Raw genomic sequence first — 24,075 nt, forward strand, 5'->3', positions numbered from 1 at the left:
TTGACGTATTGCGCAACAGGATCGCTTCCGGGTACCTGGTAGCGTAATCCATTATGACCAGAATATACTGGTGTCCCCTGGCAGACTTCATTAAGGGTCCAACCAAATCCATCGCTATTCTTTCAAACGGCACCTCTATAATAAGCAATGGAACTAGTGGACCCTTAAAATGTGGCCTGGGAGCATGATACTGACACTCAGGGCAGGATGCGCAAAAGTCAGACACCTCTTTATGAAGCCCGGGCCAGAAAAACCTTTGCATTATTCGCTCAGTGGTTTTCTCTACCCCTAGATGGCCTGCCGTTATATGACCATGGGCCAGATCCAACACTGTTCTTCTGTAGGCTTTGGGAACTATTAGTTGTTCCACAATATCTTCCCCTTCTTAGTCACCTGATATAACAAATCCTGACACATTGCCATGTGGGGATAGGACAAAGGACTATCAGGGTCTACGGGTTTACCATCAACTACTTTTACATTCTCCCTGGCTTTTACCAAAGTAGGGTCATTCAACTGCTCCACGGCAAAGACCTCTCTTCTGACCTCTAAATCAGGCAGACGATCACCTGGTCCAACAACACTTCCCACCTCAATGGGAGGCACATCAGTTGGCGGGCCACCGTCACGTTCCGCATTCTCTAGTTCACCAACCATAGTAGAAAAAGGGACTAACTCTGACTCAGAAGAAACTCCCTCCTCCACTACATCGACAACCTTCTCAAATGGATCGGGGTTGTTCACCTCTGGAACAAAACGGCTTTCCCACAACTTCCAGAAGTGAGCAAAGTCTCTCCCCAATATTGCATCGTACACCAGACCATGCACCAAACCCACAGAAACTATAGCAGAGCCACATGGTGTCTCGATGTTCACCTCGGCCGTAACATAATATCGAGTATCCCCATGTATGCAGGTCACACCAGCAGTTTTCCCTGTATGCCTCAAGGGGTTCACCAGCTCAGCTTTTATAAGTGTCACCAAGCTACCAGAGTCTAACAGGGACTCTACTCGGTTGCCATCTACAGTGAGTACACACATGTGCTTATCAGTCTCAGCCTGCCGGTCAGCCGTACAGGCTGTCTGTGCAAAGAAAGACCCCCTGCGGTAGACATGAGCAGTATCACATTGCACAGGTTCAGTTGTAAGTGAACAATTAGCGGCAATATGGCCGAAGCCACCACATCGGAAACTCTGAGTCATATTAATGTCTAGTCATTTACGGGGCAAGAACCTTCCTGGCCTGGCAGGCCTGTCTCCAGGTTCTACACCCTCAGTCTTAGGTACATTCCACCACCCAGCACCCTTCTCCCCTGGAACAGTCTTACCAGTGTCTGTGGGAGTTCGCCGGTGCACCATCGGGGCTCGGTGGGGCATACTCATCAGCTCCTCAGCCGCCACGTACCTCTCCACCAGCTCGACCAACTGGTCCGCGGACTTAGGGTTTGCATGGCTCACCCACTTGCGCAGAGTCACAGGTAATGATCGCAGGTACCGGTCCATCACGACCCTTTCCACGATCTGTGGTCCCATCAGCGTCTCGGGTTGTAGCCATTCTGAGGACAGAAGGACGAGGTCATGCATCTGTGAACGTGGAGGCTTGTCCCTATGGAACTCCCAGCGGTGGACCCGTTGGGCACGAACAAAGGTGGTGACTCCCAAGCGAGTTAGGATCTCCTGTTTTAGTTTTTTATAGTCCTTGGCATCAGCCAGGCATAAGTCGAAATATGCTTTTTGTGGCTCCCCAGACAGAAAAGGTGCCACCAGACTTGCCCACTGCTCCTGGGGCCAACTCTCCCTTTCGGCCGTTCTTTCAAATGCGGCAAGATAGGCCTCCACATCATCGCCCGAAGTCATCTTTTGGAGGAAGTGACTGGCTCGTACGGAGTGAGTGGTGGTGGGAGGACCAGTAGTAACCTCTCTGGGCCGGGCGACCAGGTGCTGTACCACCTCTCTTATGGCCTGGCTGTTTTCCGCTAAGGCCTGGCGGGTTTCCTCAATGGCGATCTGTTGAAGTCTGTTAGTCTCCTGCTGAGCTCTGGTAGATTCCTGCTGAGCTCTGGTAGATTCCTGCTGAGCTGCTGTAGCTTGGAGCAAGGCCTTAATCATGTCCTCCATTTTGTCCTGGGGTGTAGGTTGGAAGCTGAACCTTGCCTCTCTGAGCATTGGCTGACGCCTCCTCTATGGGACTCCAAGGACACAGTGTTATTTCCACACTCACAAATTGGGTGTCTGTCCCTTAATTTTTAAACGTAAAGTTTTCCTCTTGCTGCAACTTCAGTGTGTGTGGTTGCCCGCATTCTCCACCATATTGTGACACAGTTAGGTTAGGGGGTCCCTCTCCTGGGTAGAGGACTCCTTACTTACACACACACACACAGCAGCAGGGAAGCAGCACACCAGTCTGGATGCAAGTACAAGCTGGTCGGCGCCAGTCTTTATTGTACAATGTCAGAAACAAACATAAAGAAAACATAAACATAAATCCTAGCCCTGTCGGGGCACTAACTTCACAGGTAGTTCCCTCACTACCAGAACCTGGCAGGGCCTAATGCCCTCACCAGCAACAAGGGCACAGCACAACACTTACAGTTAGGTTTTCAAGTGTCTCTGAGCAAACTCCCTGTCTGCTCTCCCAGGTGAAACAATCAGCCCTCAACACACTAGGCTTATATTGGCCACTCTCAGGTGGAAACCCTAACAAGCCTGTTACCAGGCTAAGAGAACCAAAACCTGGAGTGGCCGTGGGTGGAGCCCTCCCTCTCCTCTCACCCACAACCCCCAGGTCCCAAACCGGCTTTTCAAAAAGCCGAGACTCAAGCCTGCTACACTGCAGACTTTCTCCTGGAGGTTTAAAACACATAAGACAGGAATCTGGGACAAATGTACCTGCCACAGACCACTTTACCAATGATCCTATCACAATGTATATATATATTTATATTTTTTATTTTTTTTTAAGACACTATGCTCTACTTGGTCTAGGCCCGCAACTTGCATGAAAGGCAGCTTACCGACGTCTGTCATAGCAAGCAAAGTGGCCTGCGGAGGATCTCTTAACACCGCAAGATGAGACCATCCTTGTCTTGTCAGAGCTCCCCTTTGCGGTGGGGGGGGGAAGGTTATAGAAGCCACCTCTCACCCACTGAATAGATACTGTGCACATGCGCAGGGTGTCTATTCACTGGAGAGAGAGAGAGACTGGGGACATGACCAGCAGCTCCTGGAGCACTGGGCATGCCCCAAGTGTGACAAAAACAAGGGGAATGTCTTGCTACCATGGTATTTTACATGACACGACCCTTCTCATAAGGACAAGCCCCTTTTTTGAAAAAGTCCTTGTGTTGCTCTTTCAGTTAGCCAATGTGGGCCACTTTCTGAAATTTTTCCAGGGCCACTTTAAATTTCCAATCCACCCATGCTTCCATAAATTTAAGAGCATCCACAGTTGTCCATAATTTCTTTTCTGCTCTCTGCCCTCATCCACACCATAGTATTAAAAGTGTCCTGCGCTTGTGTATGTGACAGAACTGCTCAGTATAAGATTTAAATAGATAAAATGTTAAACAAGCACTAAAATTAAAGCATAATAAAATAAAAATCATATATAGTAAAATATTATAATGTTAATGGTCTTTTTAAGACTTTTTGTGGAAGCGGGGTTAAGGCAGAGTGAGTCCAGAGATGGTGTCCGCAATAATAGTCCATGGTGTAGTATCTATCGCCGCTGGCCCTATCTTTCCCTACCTTGGTGCTGGCAATCTTGAGCCTTCTCCCCTCCGTCCAGTGGGGTCCGGCACCTCCTACTGCGGGATTCCGGTACATGCGGCTCGGACAACCGCGGAGCTGGGTGATGACTTCAGACGCCGGTGGTGTGCTTCTCTGACTTAGCAGTGGATACTCTTTATTGCTGCTCATCCTTTGTGTACTTAGTTGTCAGTACTCCTCCACTCTCCAACGGGTTTTGGACTGCAGAGGGACCTTTCTCAAGAGTGAGCAGCAGGAAAGACGATCCACCGCTAAGTCCAAGAAGTGCATCGCTGGTGTCTAACATCATCATCCAGTGCCACGGTTGCCTGAGCCGCATGTGCCAGAATCCCACTGGAGTCTCATTATATATTTTTTATTTATGCAGCTGGTCTCTACCAGTACAGTTTTATATATTTTTTATGTTTATTATGCTTAATTTTAGTGCTCGTTTAGCATTTTATCTCATCCACACCATATCCTTTTATGCACAGCAGCTTGACACTGTCTGCTTCCTTCTGCAACTGCTTTGTCTCCTCCCCCTTCTTTGGTCCCTGTCTACCCTCCTGATCTATGCTTCTCTCCCCCTTCTTATCTACCCCATCACTTTCGATCATAGCTCTTCATTCTGCTCCCCACACTAAATCTAGCACCCTTCCATCCCCCAACTCTCACAGAACTCCCTCCTGTCCATACAATGGAAAATTCTTCCCTTGCTTAGGCTCCTGTCCCATTCTGATGCTTGTTGCCTCCCCGCTCTCAAAATCTGGCTCAACACTACTATGCACCAGCAAATCTCCCTTGGTCCTATTCCTATTAGAGATGAGCGCAAAGCCATGTGTTTTGGCAAAACCACCCTCAACGGTTTACCTTCCTCAAGTGTTTTGATTCTTTTATGTTTTGGTGTTAGATTTTTTTTTAAATTGATAAAACAGCTAACTAATGTAATTTGGGCCTGTTTTTTGTTTCTACAGTATTATTAACATCAATAACATTAATTTCCAGTCAATTTAGACCACCTCACAGCTCATAATATTGTTTTCACCCATATTGGCCAAAGGCTGGAGCGAGATGGCTAGCTTAACTAAGCGTTCAGAGCAGCGGTACAAACGCATGGCAGTTTAAAAGAATATAGCACATCTAAGAAATATAGTGGCACTGCACTGGCAGGATGGCAGTTTAATAAATTATACGACCCTATAGAATGTTTTAATTAATCAAGAAATAGATCAGAGGCCTGAGGCCAGCACAGGTAAATGGAAGTTGTAGTATAAGTGGAAGCCAGGTAAAGGATTGATCGATTGATTACAGAATATATTTATAAAGAAAAACAAATCAGAGACATGGAAAAATACTATTAAAAACAAGCATCCAAAAATGTCAATGACATTGATAGATTGTTTTTTATAATTATGAGTACTGTAATCAAACAAATCTGAGACATGGAACAAACTATTAAAAAACAAGCATCAGAAATCCCAATGAGATTTTTAAATTGGAAACAGAATCCAAACAGCAAATTACAGGACTCAGGATTCAAGGCAGAATAACAGCCTAGGCGAAGTCGATAATTATTAATTATTACTCTGCATCTGCTGAGAAGCTGCAGAAAATGGGGTCTATACGCCTGGATGAGAGGCTGGTGATGGATGGCATTGCAAGATACAAAAGAACATGAATGCTCCAGTAAAGTACAGCAATATACACTGCCTGTCAAACACACAAAATCTTGGCAAAGCCCATAATGAAAAGTGGTGCACAATGCAATTGTTCTTGGGAACAACTTGCTCGCGAGAAGATTTTTGCATCTTTTAAGATCTGCGTCCATTGGAAAGAACAACATTACTTACACCTTAAACCTAGGATCAAGTATGGTAGCCAACATGTAGTGATTCAATTTCAAGATGTTGCAAATTCTTTGTTTCTCCAAAGGGTGGAATTCCACCCGGTCACTACATCATGCTTCAGTTGGTGAAAACTTGCAGAAAAATAATGCTTTATTATTTTCAAGTGCTGATTTTGTTATTGAAACCTCTGCATACAATCCTGATTTTGCAATTTCGGAAAGGTGGATTAATGCTGAAACTTGAACCACAAAGTATTTCTTTGTGCTGCTTAGAAAAAATAAATCACATTTGCTGTTCGTTCAGTTTACTGAAGCTTCAGCCATTTTGGTTCAATTTTATTTCACGTATTTTTACAAAGTGAAAGCACTAATGGTATTTTCTAAGAAAGCAGTGTCTTCTGAAAAAAACAGGTATATTTTGTGATTTTGTGCTAGTACTGCTTAAAAAATTGAGCAATATTCATGTTGAAATTTGAGCTCAAAAATTGAAATGGGCTCAGCACAGGAGTGAGAAAAGCCCTCAGCAGTGAAGGGATTAAGCAACGACAATTGTTTTATGTTTTACTTCTGGACTCACAATAAGAGGTTTTACTATTATTTTGTTGCCTCAAGGTTAAAAAAACCATAAAATTCTCAATTTCTGCAGCACTAAAGGTTAAATGTTAGTGTAATGCAGCAACATCATTGCAAATAGGAAGCTGAAAGCGGAGGCCACAACAACACAGTAGAGTTTGCTCACCGTAGAATTTACCTGCCAATGGTCCAATTTTCATGCTTCTGTGTGACTCTGGATGAGATTTGGGTGGATTGGGAGCAATGTTTGGGTAATTTTGTCCTGATTTTATGTGTTTAAATGCTGGGAGTTATGCCTTAGTGGGAAAGAGGAGTACTGTGAACTGGAGCCACCGAACTGGAGAATCACAGAATTGAAAATAATAGAACATTGTATTTTAGCAAAATCAACAAAGATAAACAAATTGTTATGGTTATTCACATTTATATTTAAATTAAATTACAAGGTACAAACGGGATGTAGTTATGAGACTGATGGCCGCCGTTCTCAAATCCCGACAAGGGATTTAACATAGGCATCGAAATACTGACGCCTAGGTTAATCCCAACGGCTGATTGCCGAGAAAACGTTGGACCGATCGTGCTCTGCCAGGGGTGAGTATACACGTTGCTGTGGATGGGGGGTTTAGAATTAGGGACCCCCGAGGGGATTTAGGGTTAGGCACCCCCCCAGGGAAAGTTAGGGTTAGGCCTGGGGGATCGGGGGTTAGGTTTAGGCACTAGGGGGGAGGTTAAGGTTAGGCACCCCCGCGGGGGGGTTAGGTGTAGGGTGCGTGGAGAGGGGGTTAGGTTTAGGCACTAATGGGGGAAGGTTAGGTTTAGGCACTAGGTGGGGAGGTTAGGGTTAGGCACCCCTAAGGGAGAGTTAGGTTTGGGGGGGGAGAGGGGTAGGGATAATATACTTACCTGCGCTGTCGGGATTTTCACCCATCGGGCTGCCGGGGTCGGGATTTCAACCACCGGGCTGACGTCCGGCGGTCATTCATACTGATTTCATACAAACACACCACTTTCTGAGGAATCCCAGAGCTGGGGTGACCATTTTGGGGCTAGTTAATGTGATGCAGGGGGGGCCCCGTGATGTCTGTGCCCCTGCTATGGTATTACCCCCCGGCTGGTTGAGCCTGGTGCTGGTTACTGGAAATACGGGTGAACCAGTAGCAGAACAGGGTCAGGGGCTGATTATGCTTTGGGTGGCGACACCGTTTTTTCTATTGTTTAACCATTTCTTTACACTGTAACATACACAGATCACACTGATTTATGCAGTGCTTCTGCATGACATTCAGCTGACAATGTGATTCTTCTATTCTGCTGCAGCTTTTGTCCGTGTTCTATTGTGTTTCCAAACATGAATCGTAGTAAATCCGTGAGTTGTATTCCTGAGGTAAAGTGTCTAATGTGTGATCCAATGGTCTATAGCAGTGGTTCTCAAACTCGGTCCTCGGGACCCCACACAGGTCAGGTTTTCCAGGTCACCCAGCAGGTGCACAAGTGTATTCATTGCTCACTGACATATTTTAGAAGATCCACAGGTGAAGCTAATTATTTCACTTGTGATTCTGTGAGGAAACCTGGAAAACATGCACTGAGGATCGAATTTGAGGACCTGTGGTCTATAGCCATCAATTTGCGTGTGAAATTGTGTTTTGCATGTGAGTTTCATGCAGATATGCCTTTGATCTCCAAGGTAATTCTTAGTAAAGTTATGCTCTAGTATAGTAAAACTCCAAATCTGCCAACTGTCCTGCTTTAGGGAAATAGATCCAATTTGAGGACTATGGCCCTGATTCAGAGCCGCTCGCTGCTGGCGGGCGCTCGCTCTGAATGTGGACGTTTTTTTTTTTGGTCTCCAGCCGTTTGCATGTTGCCTAAAGAAGTTGCCCTGGAAGCACTGATCATGCACCCATGACATTATGATACAAGATCATGCCACATTTTCATGCTACAGGCCTCAATTGTCATGATTCTACAACAGCACATGTTGTAAGGGTACGCTATCCACCCTTCTTTACAATAATCATATAGTTCATCATACACCTCTGTTGAATTGTTCCATAAATTAAGTTGTAACTGCCTGTGTAGCATTATTTTTAACTAACTTATCCTCAGGAAGAGAAGGAGGAGGAGGAGGTTGTGAGCTGTAGTGCTAAGCACTGCAATGTTTCTGTTGAGCTAGGGGTGGCTACATAAAAGTACCAGAATAAAAACTTTTTAATGGAAGCTCTGCTTAGCCAGTATAAAATCATCAGCTCATTTGTATGCTTATAAATTAGGTAAAGCTTTCAGCAGCATTGGTGTATCTATAAGGGATGCAGGGTGTGCGGTGCACACAGAACCCTGGGTCCAGGGGGCCCCGCACCGCACACCCATGTTTAATAATTACCTCTTCGGAGTTCTGCACCAGCGCTTCAATAACGGCACAAATCACTGGAGAAATGGTGTGGTGCCATTTTCCTGAGATTTGCGCTTGAGCAGTAGAGTAGTCGCTGGTACCATGGCGCGGGCGCAATGCTACTGGAAACCTGCGCATGCACAATAGACTCTGGCACAATGCCAGAGTCTACTGCACCATAGAGAGAATGGGGACCGCACAGAGTAGTTTTCCCCCTCCTCTCTTAAACCGCCCCTGTTCAGCAGCGGTGGTGACTTAGGGTCTTATGCAATAACCTGCGAGATGCTAATACAGCCCACATTTTAAAGTGTAAATAATAATTTACCTTAAATTAATCCCACTTTTATAATCTAAGCTTACTTCTCGGAATCACTACCATACCTGCATCTCAAAGGCTATTATATAACCTTTAGACTCATCAACGTGTGGTGTACAAAACCTGTAATCATTTTTAGCTAAAATTCACAATAATCTCAAATATCTTCATTTTTCTATGCACCTCCAAATAGTGATTACACTTTTATTACTGAGTTTATGATCTCCTGGGTCTGTGTGCTTTAAATGTCTTAATAAAGTGACATAGAAACAAATCTTCCTGGCCTGGGTATGCAGGCACTATAGAAAAGGAAAGCGCACTCCAGTAGTTGAAAAAATAGATTTGTATTAGATGATGAACATCAACATCATGAATATAAGTGTCAACGTTTCAAGGCTCTCTGGCCTTTTCTTCTTATGTTCACGTCCTGAAGAGAAGACCAGAGAGCCTTGAAACGTACACACCATACATGCCTACCCTACCGGTTTTCGCGGGAGGCTCGCGATTTTTCGGGTAACCCCCCGCACCCCCGGAAGGGTAGGCATTTCTCCCGCATTCTGCCCACTTCCTAGTGAAGTGGGCAGAATTAGGAGAATACCCACGGCAATCGCGGGTCTCCGTGAAGGGGGCGGGGCTTAAGCTGTGATTCTGCATGAATCCCCCTATGTAAAGTGTGCCCAATCGCGGCAATTTTACAGCGAGGGGACGGGGCTTAATGACGCGAATCGTCAAGCCCCGCCCCCGTCGGCCCCCTGCTGCTTCTCTTACCCGGGCTTCTCCCGGGAAGAGAATATTAAAGGTAGGCAACCCTGGTACACACACACACACATATATATATATATATATATATATATATATACATATACCGTGTTTCCCCGATAATAAGACCTACCCTGAAAATAAGCCCTACCCTTACTTGTGAAGCCCGGTCTAAAATAAGCCCTACCCCGAAAATAAGACCTACCTTTTTTTCTTTTTGAGCTGGGAACGCTGCAGAGACCAGCGTTCCCAGTCATGCAGTGCGCGGGTGACGTCATGACGTCACCCGCGCGCTGAGGATCCTGTGCGGCCGCGCCTGCTGGGTCATATTAGATCCAGTCAGCGCGCAAGTGAAAGGGACATCCCGGACGGCGGTGACTCAGGTAAGTACCCTACTTGCACTGCAATAAGGGGGCCTGCATAAAGGACACTGCTACAGGGGGGGGGCTGCTACAGGGGGGGACCTGCATAAGGGGCACTGCTACAGGGGGGGGCCTGCATAAGGGGCACTGCTACAGGGGGGCCTGCATAAGGGGCTATCAATGTTAGTTAAAATAAGACCTACCCCGAAAATAAGCCCTATGGTGTTTTTTGGAGCCAAAAAAAAAATAAGACAGTGTCTTATTATCGGGGAAACACGGTATATATATATATGATGCTGTGAAGTTGTCACATTAAAAGTTACCCCGCAGTGGGTACTTGCTACACTCCTTACTGAAGTCTCTGAGTGCCGCCTTTTTTCGTATATGCATTCGGGGAACCTTTCCCCTTTGGAAGGCACCGGAGCGAGGTACAATGGAGAGGACTGGTAAGTGCCGGGTCACTATTGGATATATATATATATATATATATATATATACATACACACACAGTAAAAAAGGAGCAAGCACATCCCTTTAAATGCAAATACAAAAAAGTGTATTATTAGAATCAGCAGCAGCAATATACATGGTTATGTTCACCACAATTATACATAGTGGTAATGACGGTCAGGTACCATACTGAAACAAGACAGGGTGATCAGATGCACTTGCCAAACATGTGATCAGTTGTCTGTCCTACAGCTGTCTGTCCGATGCAACAAGCGCCTTCATCAAGGACACCTTGTTGCGCCGAAACACGGACAACTGACCATGTTTCCACGCATTATGACGGCTTTGCCAAGTGTATCTGACCACCCTGGCTTATTTTAGTATGGTACCTGACCGTCATTACCATTAAGTGTTATTGTGGTGAACATAACCATGTATAATTCTGCTGCTGATTCTAATAATACACTTTTTGAATTTGCATTTAAATGGATGTGCCAAGCACTCTGGTTTCTGGACTATGTTTGCGGAGTGCGACTGGGACTTGTTTTATATATATATATATATATATATATATATATATATATATATACACACACATATATATATACACACATATATATACACAGTCAGGTGCATAAATATTGGGACATTGACAGAATTTTCATATTTGGGCCTCTATTCACCACCACAAAAGCTTTGAAATGAAACAAACAAGATGTGCTTTAACTGCAGACTTTCAGATTTAATTTGAGGGTAATTAGATCCAAATCAGGTGAACGGTGTAGGAATTACAATGGTTTCTATATGTGCCTCCCACTTTTTAAGGGGCCAAAAGTAATGGGACTATAAACTCAAAAGCTATTTCATGGACAGGTGTGGACTATTCCGTCATTATTTCATTATTAATTAATCAGGTAAAAGGTCTGGAGTTGATTCTAGGTGTGAGATTTGCATTTTAGAATCAGTTGCTGTCGACTCTCAATATGAGATCCAAAGAGCTGTCACTATCAGTGAAGCAAGCCATCATTAGGCTGAAAAATCAAAACAAACCCATCAGAGAGATAACAAAAACTTTAGGTGTGGCCAAATCAACTGTTTGAAACATTCTTAAAAAGAAAGAACACACCGGAGAGCTCAGCAACACCAAAAGACCCGGAAGACCACGGAAAACAACTGTGGTGGATGACAGAAGAATTATTTCCCTGGTGAAGAAAAACCCCTTCACAACAGTTGGCCAAATCAAGAACACTCTCCAGGAGGTAGGTGTATATGTGTCAAGGTCAACAATCAAGAGAAGACTTCACAAGAGTGAATATAGAGGGTTCACCACAAGATGTAAACCATTGGTGAGCCACAAAAACAGGAAGACCAGATTACAGTTGGCCAAACAACATCTAAAATAGCCATTACAGTTCTAGAACAACATCCTATGGACAGATGAGACAAAGATCAACTTGTACCAGAGTGATGGGAAGAGAAGAGTATGGAGAAGGAAAGGAACTGCTCATGATCCCACCTCATCAGTGAAGCATGGTGGTGGTAGTGTCATGGCGTGGGCATGTATGGCTGCCAACGGAACTGGGTCCCTTGTATTTATTGATGATGTGACTGCTGACAAAAGCAGCAGAATGAATTCTGAAGTGTTTCGGGCAATATTATATGCTCATATTCAGTCAAATGCTTCAAAACTCATTGGACGGCGCTTCACAGTGCAGATGGACAATGACCATACTGCAAAAGCAGCCAAAGAGTTTTTTAAGGCTAAAAAGTGGAATGTTATGCAATGGCCAAGTCAATCCCCTGACCTGAATCCTATTGAGCATGCATTTCACTTGATGAAGACAAAACTGAAGGGAAAATGCCCCAAGAACAAGCAAGAACTGAAGACATTTGCAGTAGAGGCCTGGCAGAGCATCACCAGGGATGAAACCCAGCGTCTGGTGATGTCTATGCGTTCCAGACTTCAGGCTATAATTGCCTGCAAAGAATTTGCAACAAAGTATTAAAAAGTGAAAGTTAGATTTAGGAATGTTTAGGTTGTCCCATTACTTTTGGCCCCTTAAAAATTCCTACACCGTTCACCTGATTTGGATGTAATTACCCTAAAATTAAATCTGAAAGTCTGCAGTTAAAGCACATCTTGTTTGTTTCATTTCAAAGCCATTGTGGTGGCGAATAGAGGCCAAAATATGAAAATTCTGTCAATGTCCCAATATTTATGCACCTGACTGTGTGTATATTGTATATATATATATATATATATATATATATACATACATACATACACATATATATATATTTGTTTAATAAACTGTAATGGAGAGGAAGAATGGGTATTTTGTACATACCAGATGACAAAAAGGGAAAATCTTTTTACAAAAAGTTCAGTTTCAACTACGTCAATTGATGTGTCAAAGCAAAACCACTAGCACCACAGACCTGCCTGTTTGCAAGATAGGGAAGGGGGAACAGTGTTGTATATCAGATGCCGAGAACTAGACGACTGCTGCAGTCTAACTCTGCCAGAAAGCCCAAAAGGACAGAAAAAACAGGTATTGTCTCTTATATATCTACTATATCTGTACATTAATAAGAGGAGTCCCTGGAATTTAGTAGGCTGCAATTAACGTTTCCCTCAAAGTGTTGTATAGTGCACCTAAGCTCCAGGAGAGATTCTAATCATTGAAATTAAAAGCTCAGTAATTATAAACGGTGCAATTCTGGGCTTTTCTACAGTAAGTAGGTTTGGTTGAGGACCCATATAATTGGTAAGATCTTTGGTACACGGCAGTGATTGAAAGAATTATGGCAGACCAGCAATTTGAACAGAAGACCCCCAACACCATCTTATTTGCTCACATAGATACTGATGTAGAGTTGGACGTAAGGTATACAATACGCATGCAGAAAAAAAAAGGTTTACACTTCCATCAATATAGATTCGCTCACAAATATTGCTTATAACTCCATACGAATACTGTACTGTAAGCTTAGCACTTACTAATAACATGGTCATCACACATCTCTTGGCGCAAACCAGGCACATGCTACAGTTTTGTCCTAGCATCAACTTTCTACATATATTACCGTTTCCTCTGGGAGTAACACAGGCGGATGTGCTACCTCTGCTGACCTGTGCAGAATGTATATTTTTGGGGGGGTTAATTTATCTCCTACTGTTTGGTTACAAAATGCGTCCACCTCTCCATGAGCCCAAAAATCTTGGTCATACTTTTTCTGTTGTATGCATTGTATTAAAACTGGATTACAGTGTGCAAAACAACTAAGACAATTCTACAGCTGCATTGTGGTTTTCATGTTAAAACTCTAAAGTTAGGAACAGTTTATTAAACATATGTATTCAGAGGAAATCACTATGTTCTATTAAAGGTTGTGAAATAGTCTTTAAAGTTATAACGTTGCTGCTCAAGGGGTGTGGATTGAAAGATCTACAGTAAAAAGGTAGATAATGTGTAGATAGACACCAGATGTTAAGACAGTGAATAGGTCAGCAGGGACAAAAGGTCAACACACTAAAGGCTGACATGTAAGAAGGTCGACAGGTGTAAATGGTCAACAGGGTCAAAAGGTAGACATTAAATGGTCGCCACAAAAACGGTCGAAACGTGTTTTTTTTGTTTTCTAACCCTAATCTTCACCCTAACCGTTGGGGTAGGTGTCTGACCCTTACCGTGCCTTCTAGTGCCTAACTCTAACCCTCTGGTAAATGCCTAACCCTCTCTCCTGGAGCCTGGCCCTAACTGTCGGGGTAAGTGCCTAACCCTACCTCCTGGTGCCTGACCCTAACTGTCGGGGTAAGTGCCTAACCCTAACCCTCCGGTAAGTGAAAAACCCTAATCCGTCGGTAAGTGTCTAACCTTAATGTTTCGACCATTTCTGTGTCGGCCTTTTGACACTGTTGAACTTCTTATATGTCGACCTTTTGTCCCTGTCGACCTATTGACTGTCTAACATCTGGTGTCTATCTAAACATTGTCGACCTTTTAACTGTAGATCTTTAGACCGGATCCCCTGCTCAAGTGCAGTGTACAAACGAATTAGGCTGATTAGGAAACATCAACCAAACAAAGCAAGTAGTGTACATCTTTTACTATGTATATAGGGGGTAATTCAGCTGTGGACGCAGTGACTGGGTCATGAAGATTCCGGATTATCAGGAGTCTGTGCATGGTGCGCCTGGCCCATACTGTGCATGCGCAGTACAGGTCTGCAATCCTGCACCCAGTCTGCAGCAGACTGTCAGTGATCTCAGGATCTCAGCCGGCTGACAAAGATTTCCTGGCATAATTTACTCATCTGTGGTGGCCGGCTTGCATGACCAACGCAGCCGGACGATGTACACGCAGATGATCTGATGCTGCGTCCAAGAACGCAGCTCAGATCAGTAATGCATGAAGGAGGCGTGATGCCTCCTGCTGTATTACCATATTAAAGCTATCGCAGCTGCAATAGCATATCCAAGTTGAATCACCCTCATATTTCATATTAGATTATTTATTCATATAATATAAAATACACAGACATATAAAATCAGTATAATTTGGGGTAAATACTAAATAAACATGCCGATTCCAATATAAATAAACTATTATTTGAAACCTACAGTATGTAGTGTTTCACCGCAGTAAAACAAAAGGCACAGAATACATGCAGACTTATTACAATATCGCTATATGAATAGAAGGCAGTCAGCAGAGAAGCTCCCCGGCCTCCTCTAGCTTTATTCCGCTGGATATCTCCAGCTATAACTTTGCATGGGGAAGCCTATATGCCACCGGCTGCCCTCCCATCTCTATCACCATCCTGGCACCAGGTGGGACAAAATGCCTTCTTATCAAAATACAGCATTTTATCCTTTGCCAAATATAAAAAAAGAAGATTGTTTATTTATTTATTTATTTATTAACAGTTATTTATATTATGCACACAGATTCCACAGTACTTTACTCAGACAATCTAGAATCATTTACATCACATAACAATGTTTATTTTTTATTTATTTTTAACTTTGATTTGTAATAAATCTGTAATTGGAAGCCCAAGTTCAGAGCAGAATGTGTGTGTGAACCATTGAAGCCAGATCACGAATGGACCAGGACTGGCTGTATAAGCAGTAAGACTACTCTAATGGTGCATACACACGTAGCGATCAGCCTGCGATACAATATTGCTGGCTAATCGTCCTGCACCCTCCCTGGTGTATTGGATGATCGATATCGAACATCCAGCACACCACCAAGTCACCGATGACTATAGCGACCGGCAATTGTCCCTATAGTAATCTGCTCGATATCGAGCAGTATGCACGGCCGATGGACGATATCGGTATCGTCCATACGTGGCCACACATCGCTGGTCAATGGTGAGTTGGAAGGGACCATTTAAATGACCGATTTGAATGATAACAGTAACGATAACGTTCAAATAACTCATTTATATCGCTACGTGTGTACGCACCATTAAGCTGCATACACACGGTATGATCTGTACCAGCAACAACTTGAAAGATATCTTACAGTGAAGTCATCCTGCCACATCTCTGAACAGGCAAAGTTGACAATATCGTGCAAGTTGGCCTGTATGTACGGATGATTATAGTTATCATTTTCGTTCATGCGGGAACGTGCATCGTTGGTCGTTCACTGCATAAAAATGAATGATATGAACGATATATCGTTGACCGATATAATTATCGTTCATAGATATCGTACTGTGTGTACACACCTTTACTGCTATCAGCCAGTATCGCCAAGGAGCTGAGCTTTGCTCAAGTGGCCAAGTGAAAGATTTCATTGTAAATTGTATTGATAGAAAAACCTATACTATCACCACATATTAATAGTCCCTTCAGTGTATACAGAGTACTCATACTTACACACAGATACAATAGAATAGTTCGAAGCAGGGGCACAGCCAGAACTTTGTGGACCCCATAGCAACATTCTGAAGGGGCCCATTCCCCCTTCTAGAGAATGCCCATGGTAGTGCCCTAGTTCACATTATATCACACAGTGCTCCCAGTTCATATTATGTCACATTGTAGTGCCCCAAGTTAACAATATGCCACACTGTACTGCCACCAGTACACATGCTACACAGTTCCCCAGTTCACATTTTGCAACACTGCATAGCGGGCAATTCTGGGAACCTTGTAGATAACTTTATCACCTGGGTGCAGTTGAGTCAGGGCCCAAAGATGGGCCCCCTAAGTGCCTGGGCCCTATAGCAATGGCACTCCCTGCATCCACTAAAGCTATGCCAATGGTTAGAAGTGCCAACAATTTACTGAGTATTCTGTATAAACCACAAAAATGAACCCATATGTAAGCTTGTTAGGGAAGATGAGCAGGCAAATCATATGAACTGCTTCATATTAAGGGGTCTATTTACTAAGCAGTGTTAGGAGACAGAGTGAAAAGTGATAAGAAAGTAATAAAGTACCAGCCAATCAGCTCCCAACTGTCATTTTCCAAACACAGCCTGTGAGATGACAGTTGGGAGCTGATTGGCTGGCACCTTTTCACTTTCTTATCACTTTTCACTCTGTCTCCTATCACTGCTTAGTAAATAGGCCCCTAAGTATTGTGTATTTGGCGTCACCAAGTCCTGTAGAACGTCATTAACATCACTCTGACTAGGTGACTGTTGTAGAGTATACTGTACAGAATGTACTTATTAGGATATGTATAAGGTTTGGAACTCAGGAAACACACAGACATTTGGAAATGGAAAGAGATAGAAAGCTAAATGATATTTCACAAGCAAAAAATGCAGTGAATACATAACAATGATTACGAAATATGTTTATGGAGTTCTCCATGCGCAACAGGTGTCAAAACTTGATCATAAGCTTGACTGGGCAAGGAGACTGTGCTATATAAATAATAGATAAAGCAGGGCTCGGTTCATACCATATTATATTGGTGCCAGCTGCATGACAATATAAATGTGGATATATTTATACAAAACAAATAGCCAGTTATTGTCAACACCTGACTGTATTCATCTGGCACAATGAAAGTTGGAGGTATTGGTTCATATTTTGATCAAAATATTTAAGCCTAGACATTTCAAATATACATAAACATAACTTCATTTCCTTCTGTTTTTCACTTACTATTCAAAGTCACCTTTGGAGCGGATATACGATGACGGACATTGCCAACACTTCCTACTGTGCTGTGAACAGAGACTTGGAACCGTTCACCTATTTCTATTGGCTGATATTTATGGTTGGGTTTTTTGGAAGTTGCTTTGCTTTGTGGGCATTCACTCGGAAAGACAACAGCCAGAAATGTATCAGCATATACCTCATCAACCTGCTGGTGGCAGACTTCCTACTGACTCTGGCCTTGCCGTTTAAGATAGTGGTGGACTTGGGTTTGGCATCTTGGAAGTTGAAGATCTTCCACTGCCAAGTAACAGCTTGTATCATTTACATCAGCATGTACATATCAATTATATTCCTGGGATTTGTCAGCATGGACCGCTGTCTCCAAACTATACAGAGTGCTAAGTTGTATCAAATACAGAAGAGGGGATTTGCTAAAATGTTATCAGCAGTTGTTTGGGCTCTAGTGCTGAGCATTATGCTACCGAACATGCTGATACCTATAAAAAACATTCCAGAGCGTGAAGTTGTTGGATGCATTGACTTCAAGCAAAAGCTGGGAAGAGACTGGCACATGCTAAGTAACTTTATCAGCCTTGCCATATTTTTAAACTGCTCTGGTATCATTTTGATCTCTAATTTTATTACTATTAAAAGACTTTACAGAAAAAAGGATTGTGAAGAATTTAAGGACATCAAAGCGGCTTTGGTACAAATCTTCCTTGTGACGGCGGGGTACGTCATATGCTTCCTTCCCTACCACATTGTGCGAATCCCATATACCTTGAGTCAGAATGATGTGCTGACAGACTGCAGCCTGAAGCAAGTGCTCTTCCATGCAAAAGAGTCTACATTGTTGCTCTCAGTTTCCAATCTTTGCTTTGATCCTATTGTGTACTTTTACTTCTCTAAAAACTTCAGGCATAAAATAACCAAAACATTCTCCATGAAGAAAGAGGTTAGAGTTGTGACGGGAGGCAACACTGCTATGGAGACAGCAGTGTAGTAATACAACCTCACATCAGTGGCGTCCCTCCCTGCGGTGTCACCTGGTGCGGGGAGGGACGCTGTGCGTGCGGCAGAGCGCTGCACCCCCCGCACCCTCCTTGTGACGCCACTGCCCCACATCCATAAATCACAGTTACAGATCCTCAGTCCTTTTATATGGGATACAAAGTCCATCCCCCTCGGACAAGACAACAGATTGCGCCTCAATGTGCTCTAAGTACAACATTATTTAGTTGTACAATACCTAGAGTTAAAGTGGTATTGTGTGTTCAACTGATCTAAAGATTTATTTGCACATAAAAAGAAATGGACACTTTGATACATCGGTTTATATATATTTATATTCAGTATAATATAAAAAACTCAGCTACAGTATTATGGGCTGTGATTGAAGAGACAGATGCCTTCTGTACATTAATAAAGAAAAGGTACTGATGAAATAAAACTTTTGTACGCATCATAACCTAAAATATAATTTCACAGTCCCTTTCCATTCTCTAAAATTATCCCATACGGGTTGTGTACAGGATCCTGGAAGTCAGGATGTCGCCGGTAAGAATACAGACAGCAGCATCTCGACACATATTTGTAACTATTATAACCCTTATCCTAACTTTCTCCCTAACCCACCATTCTTGCAGCCTCACCTTAACCCTCCCGTCCCGCAGCCTAACCCTCTCCTCCTGCAGCCTAACCCTCTCCTCCTGCAGCCTAACCCTAACCCTCCTCTCCTGCAGCCTAACCCTCTCCTCCTGCAGCCTAACCCTAACCCTCCTCTCCCGCAGCCTAACCCTCTCCTCCTGCAGCCTAACCCTAACCTTCCCCTCCTGCAGCCTAACCCTAACCCTCCTCTCCCACAGCCTAACCCTAACCCTCCCGTCCCGCAGCCTAACCCTCCCTTTCCTGCAGCCTAACCCTCACCCTCCAGTCCTGCAGCCTAACCTAAGCCCTCCCCTCCTGCTGCCTAACCCTCCCCTCCTGCATCCTAACCCTAACACTCCCGCTAACACACCTTTCCCACAGCCTAACCCCAACCCTCCTCTCCTACAGCCTAACCCACCAATCTTGCAGCCTAACCCTAACCCTCCCCTCCTGCAGCCTAACCCTAACCCACCATTCTTGCAGCCTAACCCTCCCGTCTTGCAGCCTGACCATAACCCACCTCTCCTGCAGCCTAACCCAACCCTCCCCTCCTGCAGCCTAACCCTCCTCTCCCACAGCCTAACCCTAGCCCTCCCCTTCTGCAGCCTAACCCTCCCCTCCTGCAGCCTAACCCTAACCCTCCTCTCCCACAGCCTAACCCTCCCATCCCTCAGCCTAACCCTAACCCTCCCCTCCTGCAGCCTAACCCTAACACACCATTCCTGCAGCCTAACCCTAACCCTCCCCTCCTGCAGCCTAACCCTAACACACCATTCCTGCAGCCTAACCCTAACCATCCCCTCCTGCAGCCTAACCCTAAACCACCATTCTTGCAGCCTAACCCTAACCCTCCCGTCCTGCAGCCTAACCCTAACCCTCCCGTCCTGCAGCCTAACCCTAACTCTCTTGTACCGCAGCCTAACCCTAACCCTTCCCCTAGTGCCTAACCCTAATACTCACTGTCAGAATGCCAGTGGTCAGGATTTTGGAGCCGGGATGTCAACTGCATTCCTCCCATACACAGGAGTATCAGATATGCCATCATCTTGAACCCAAAACATTTTTTTTCTAATCTAATGAAATGAGATTGGGATGAAAAGTGTTTTTGTTTGTTCTGGTTTTTGATCGCTACATTGGCAAGCAGGCATGTGGTCACTGATTGCCCACACAGCAAGGCATTTCCAGTGATCCAGCCATGAGGCATTGCTGCCAAACGGGTCTTTGACATTTTGCCCAACTACAGTTGTTTTTAGTCAGATAAACAATGGATAAAATTCTAAAAAAAAAAGTAATTCAAGGCTATTAGAGAGATGCATCAATCCTACCAGTGAGGGAAGTGGAGAATTTGCCCATAGCAGCCAATCAGATTGTAGCTATCAGTGTTCTCCCCAAGCTTTATTTCATAGGTGGTTCGTCCGGCAAAATTCCCCTGCCATCAGGCACTGTGACATGGCTGAAAAAGCTGCGCTCCACTGACATTTCATATAGAAACATCAGTGTATATGACTTATTGGCCAAGTCACAGTGCCAGGCAGTGTCAGACTAGAGGGCAGAGCAGATCCCTCCTCCAGTGTAAAAGCAAAGGTGCATGGTTGCTGGCAGGAACAGTCGACGGTGAACAGTTGAGAGTGGGCTGCCTGCGTCCACTTTCTGCATTTCAGCATCCGCATGTTTGTTGCTCGGGAACGTCTGTGCAGCCTACAAATGGGGCAATATCTGGGATGGCTATCCTTCTAGCCAGCAAGTGGGGCTGTAGCTGGGTAGCGCTGCCATCTGTGTCAAGCTAGTAAGTTATTTGTTACCAGACCTTCTGTGTAGCTAGCAGGTGGGGCAATATCTGGGTTGGCTATCAGTCCAGATAGCAAGTGGGGCAGTATCTGGTCAGCTCTTAAAAAATTTATTTGTGTCAAAAAAAAAAGTGTGCAGTATCTGGCCCAATCTTAATTGTGTCCAAAAAGCAAGTGTGCAGTATCTGGCTAGCTCTAAGGACTTTTTGCTGTAAAACTAATTAGAACCTGTTTAAGGAATCACATGCACACTAGAGGGACTAGATCCTACAGACTTTGATTATGAAAAAGCTGCAGACAGCTGAGAACAGTTACCGTATATACTCGAGTATAAGCCGAGTTTTTCAGCACAAAAAATGTGCTGAAAAAGTACCCCCTCGGCTTATACTCGAGTCAAGTATAGCGCTGACCGGACGGAGTTCGGTCAGCGCTACACACTGCCAAACACACAGCATCCGGAGCCGGCAGCTGCGTGTTTGGTGTAATCAGCAGCCGCTGAGAGTCTGTCAGACTCTCAGCGGCTGCTGCTGCTCCCACTGCGGGAGCCATCTTCCGGCTCCCGCAGTGGGTGATGGGAGACACGTCGTCATGACGACGTCTCTCCCATGCAAAGCGGCCGGAGGAGCGGACAGCGGCGGGATCAGGAGCGGGAGTTTACGGTAAGTGTTTATTTTTTTTTTATTCTTTTCACGTCTCTCTCTACTAGGGGGGGGAGGACTACAGGGGGCACTACCAGGGGGCGATTACTACAGGGGGCACTACCAAGGGGCATTATCAGGGGGCGATTACTACAGGGGGCACTACCAGGGGAGGATTACTACAGGGGGGGATTACTACAGGGGGCACTAAAAGGGGGGATTACTACAGGGGGCACTAAAAGGGGGGATTACCACTGGGGGAACTACCAGGGGAGAATTACTACAGGGGGCACTACCAGTGGGGGATTACTACAGGGGGCACTAAAAGGGGGGATTACTACTGGGGGTACTGCCAGGGGGGGATTACTACTGGAGGCACTGAAAGGGGGGATTACCACTGGGGGCACTACCAGGAGGGATTACTACTGGGGGCACAACCAGGGGGAATTACTACTGGGGGCACTACCAGCTGCTGCCATTTCCCACACTAGGCTTATACTCGAGTCAGTAAGTTTTCCCAGTTTTTTTGGGTAAAAGTATGTACCTCGGCTTATATTCGGGTTGACTTATACTCGAGTATATACGGTAATATATAAAATGTTAATCTCGAATTTATATCAATTTTAGACCAGGATTTGAACATTTCATTATTGTGAAGGTCCCCACCTGGCTACTTCTTAATGGCACCCGGCTGGCAACATTTTCTGGGGAGAACACTGTAAAGTACATACTATAGAATGATGGGTAGAAACTGCTTGGTTGCTATCAGCAACTTCTACACTCCCCCCTTTAGAAGGATGTATAATGTAAGTTTGTCATGTGAATGGAAGCACTATATGAGATTGTAACAGTGATCAATGATCCTTGTGTAAATAGCATATACAGTATATACGTTTATATAAACTTTTGAGGCAATGGGTGACAATGAATGCAAAAGCGTAGCAGAAGAGCCTGTTTTCTAAAATGTCAACGTTTATGAACATCTAAGGTTATGTTTGTATATATTTCTAGAATGTACAGCATCATTTTCAAATTACTAAAGTAACCAAAATCTGGAAATATGGTACAATGTATTATTTACAATTGAGAAAGCAATAGGTCTAAAAAGTTCTGTGCATCTACACTGTCATCCACACCTTGTACTGTACTGTACATACAATTACGGAGGCAACATTAACAGGCCTATTAATCACAATCCGCAAAAAAATTGCATTTGTGATGTGAAAATAAAATTACTTGTGTGCCGGGATAGAGCTTGCGCGAAAGCTCTGTCCTGGCAAATTCCCTCCCCGCACTTCTCAGGGTATTTTTCACAAAAAAATACCCTGAGACTGTGCGTGCGCATGCACTGTCGGCTACCCCCGTTCCCCTCATTTCCCCAGTTTATACTCCTTTCAGGTAATCAGTAATCCTGTGAGCTACTCAATGACCCGGTCAGCTGATCACTGGGCTCCTGCTCCGTGACCCCAACCAGCTGATCTGTGCAGTAAATGGAGATGCCGGCCAAGGCTTCACAACATCTGAGTTCAGAACACAGAGCAGATGACCAGGGTTGCAGTAGGAACACAGCGATCACCTGACCCGGTCACATAGGAGCTCACCGATCACCGGTCCCTGGTGCAGGTAAGTGTCATCTTCTTCTTTATTCTAACTTTTTTTTTTCGTTGTGATCATCTTGTGGTCACACATGGCTGATCACAGAAGCATGCTCCGGCCTCTGCTTTTCCTGTCAGCAGACAGGAAAGGCTGAGCTGGAGTAGGGGAAACAGGGAGAGGGCTGCATGTAGCCCTGGGTCACCTGTTACACACCACTGCCTTACTGCATATGTTGCATTTGATGTTTTTGCAGCCTCCTCACTTAGCAACAACTGATAGGATGTGATGCTATCCAAAATAAAATACCAGTGTAGTGTAGTCAGTGCTCAATGGTTAGCATCTAGCGGGAAAGCAGCAAATGTTCCTTTATGGATCATTTGGAGCCCAGTAAATGTGCCCCCTATCAAGAGAGACACTTGTGTGTCCAAGTAAAGCAGACAAAATCGCGGAAGTGAGAACACAAGGCATTGCCTGGGCAGCCCTATGGTCCTCCCAATCTGTTCAGAGAAATTTTACAAGATCAAAACAATTGCATTATTTCACACTTAATTTGTTGAGCTATCGCTTCCATATACTGTAATTATGGGTACATTACAAATGTCCGGAAGTGTTTAGATATTTAACAGTTTATTATATAGTGGAGCATATTCTGTTGCGCTTTACAATTGGAAACAACATTAGTAGAACAAAAAAGGGTAGTAACACACAGATATAAAGGTAAGAGGCCCCTGCTCGCAAGCTTACGATCTATAGGGAAATAGGTAAACAGAAAAAAAGAAAAAAATAGACAAAAAGGTGTAATACCCTGTCACTGCGCTCCACCT

At 44.3% G+C, this 24,075-nt stretch overlaps 2 protein-coding genes across 2 annotated transcripts in view; one reads left to right on the top strand and one right to left on the bottom strand.

Moving 5' to 3' along the window:
- MED12L (mediator complex subunit 12L) overlaps nucleotides 1–24,075 on the bottom strand; it is a 709,720-nt gene that overhangs the window by 502,484 nt on the left and 183,161 nt on the right. The gene's annotated exons all lie outside the window — the stretch shown is intronic.
- On the top strand, nucleotides 12,939–18,949 carry GPR171 (G protein-coupled receptor 171). Its single transcript, XM_088447706.1, has 2 exons — nucleotides 12,939–13,000; nucleotides 17,596–18,949. Exon 2 carries the CDS (start codon nucleotides 17,618–17,620, stop codon nucleotides 18,584–18,586), a length of 969 nt encoding a protein of 322 aa, XP_088303832.1. The 5' UTR covers nucleotides 12,939–13,000; nucleotides 17,596–17,617; the 3' UTR covers nucleotides 18,587–18,949.

The sequence above is a fragment of the Taudactylus pleione genome, unplaced genomic scaffold, assembly GCF_031769625.1.
Source record: "Taudactylus pleione unplaced genomic scaffold, aTauple2 ptg000436l, whole genome shotgun sequence".
NCBI classification, from domain to species: domain Eukaryota; kingdom Metazoa; phylum Chordata; class Amphibia; order Anura; family Myobatrachidae; genus Taudactylus; species Taudactylus pleione.

What these genes read in the sequence shown, in the direction of transcription:
- GPR171 (XM_088447706.1), top strand. Translation starts at nt 17,618, where the DNA reads ATGACGGACATTGCCAACACTTCCTACTGTGCTGTGAACAGAGACTTG.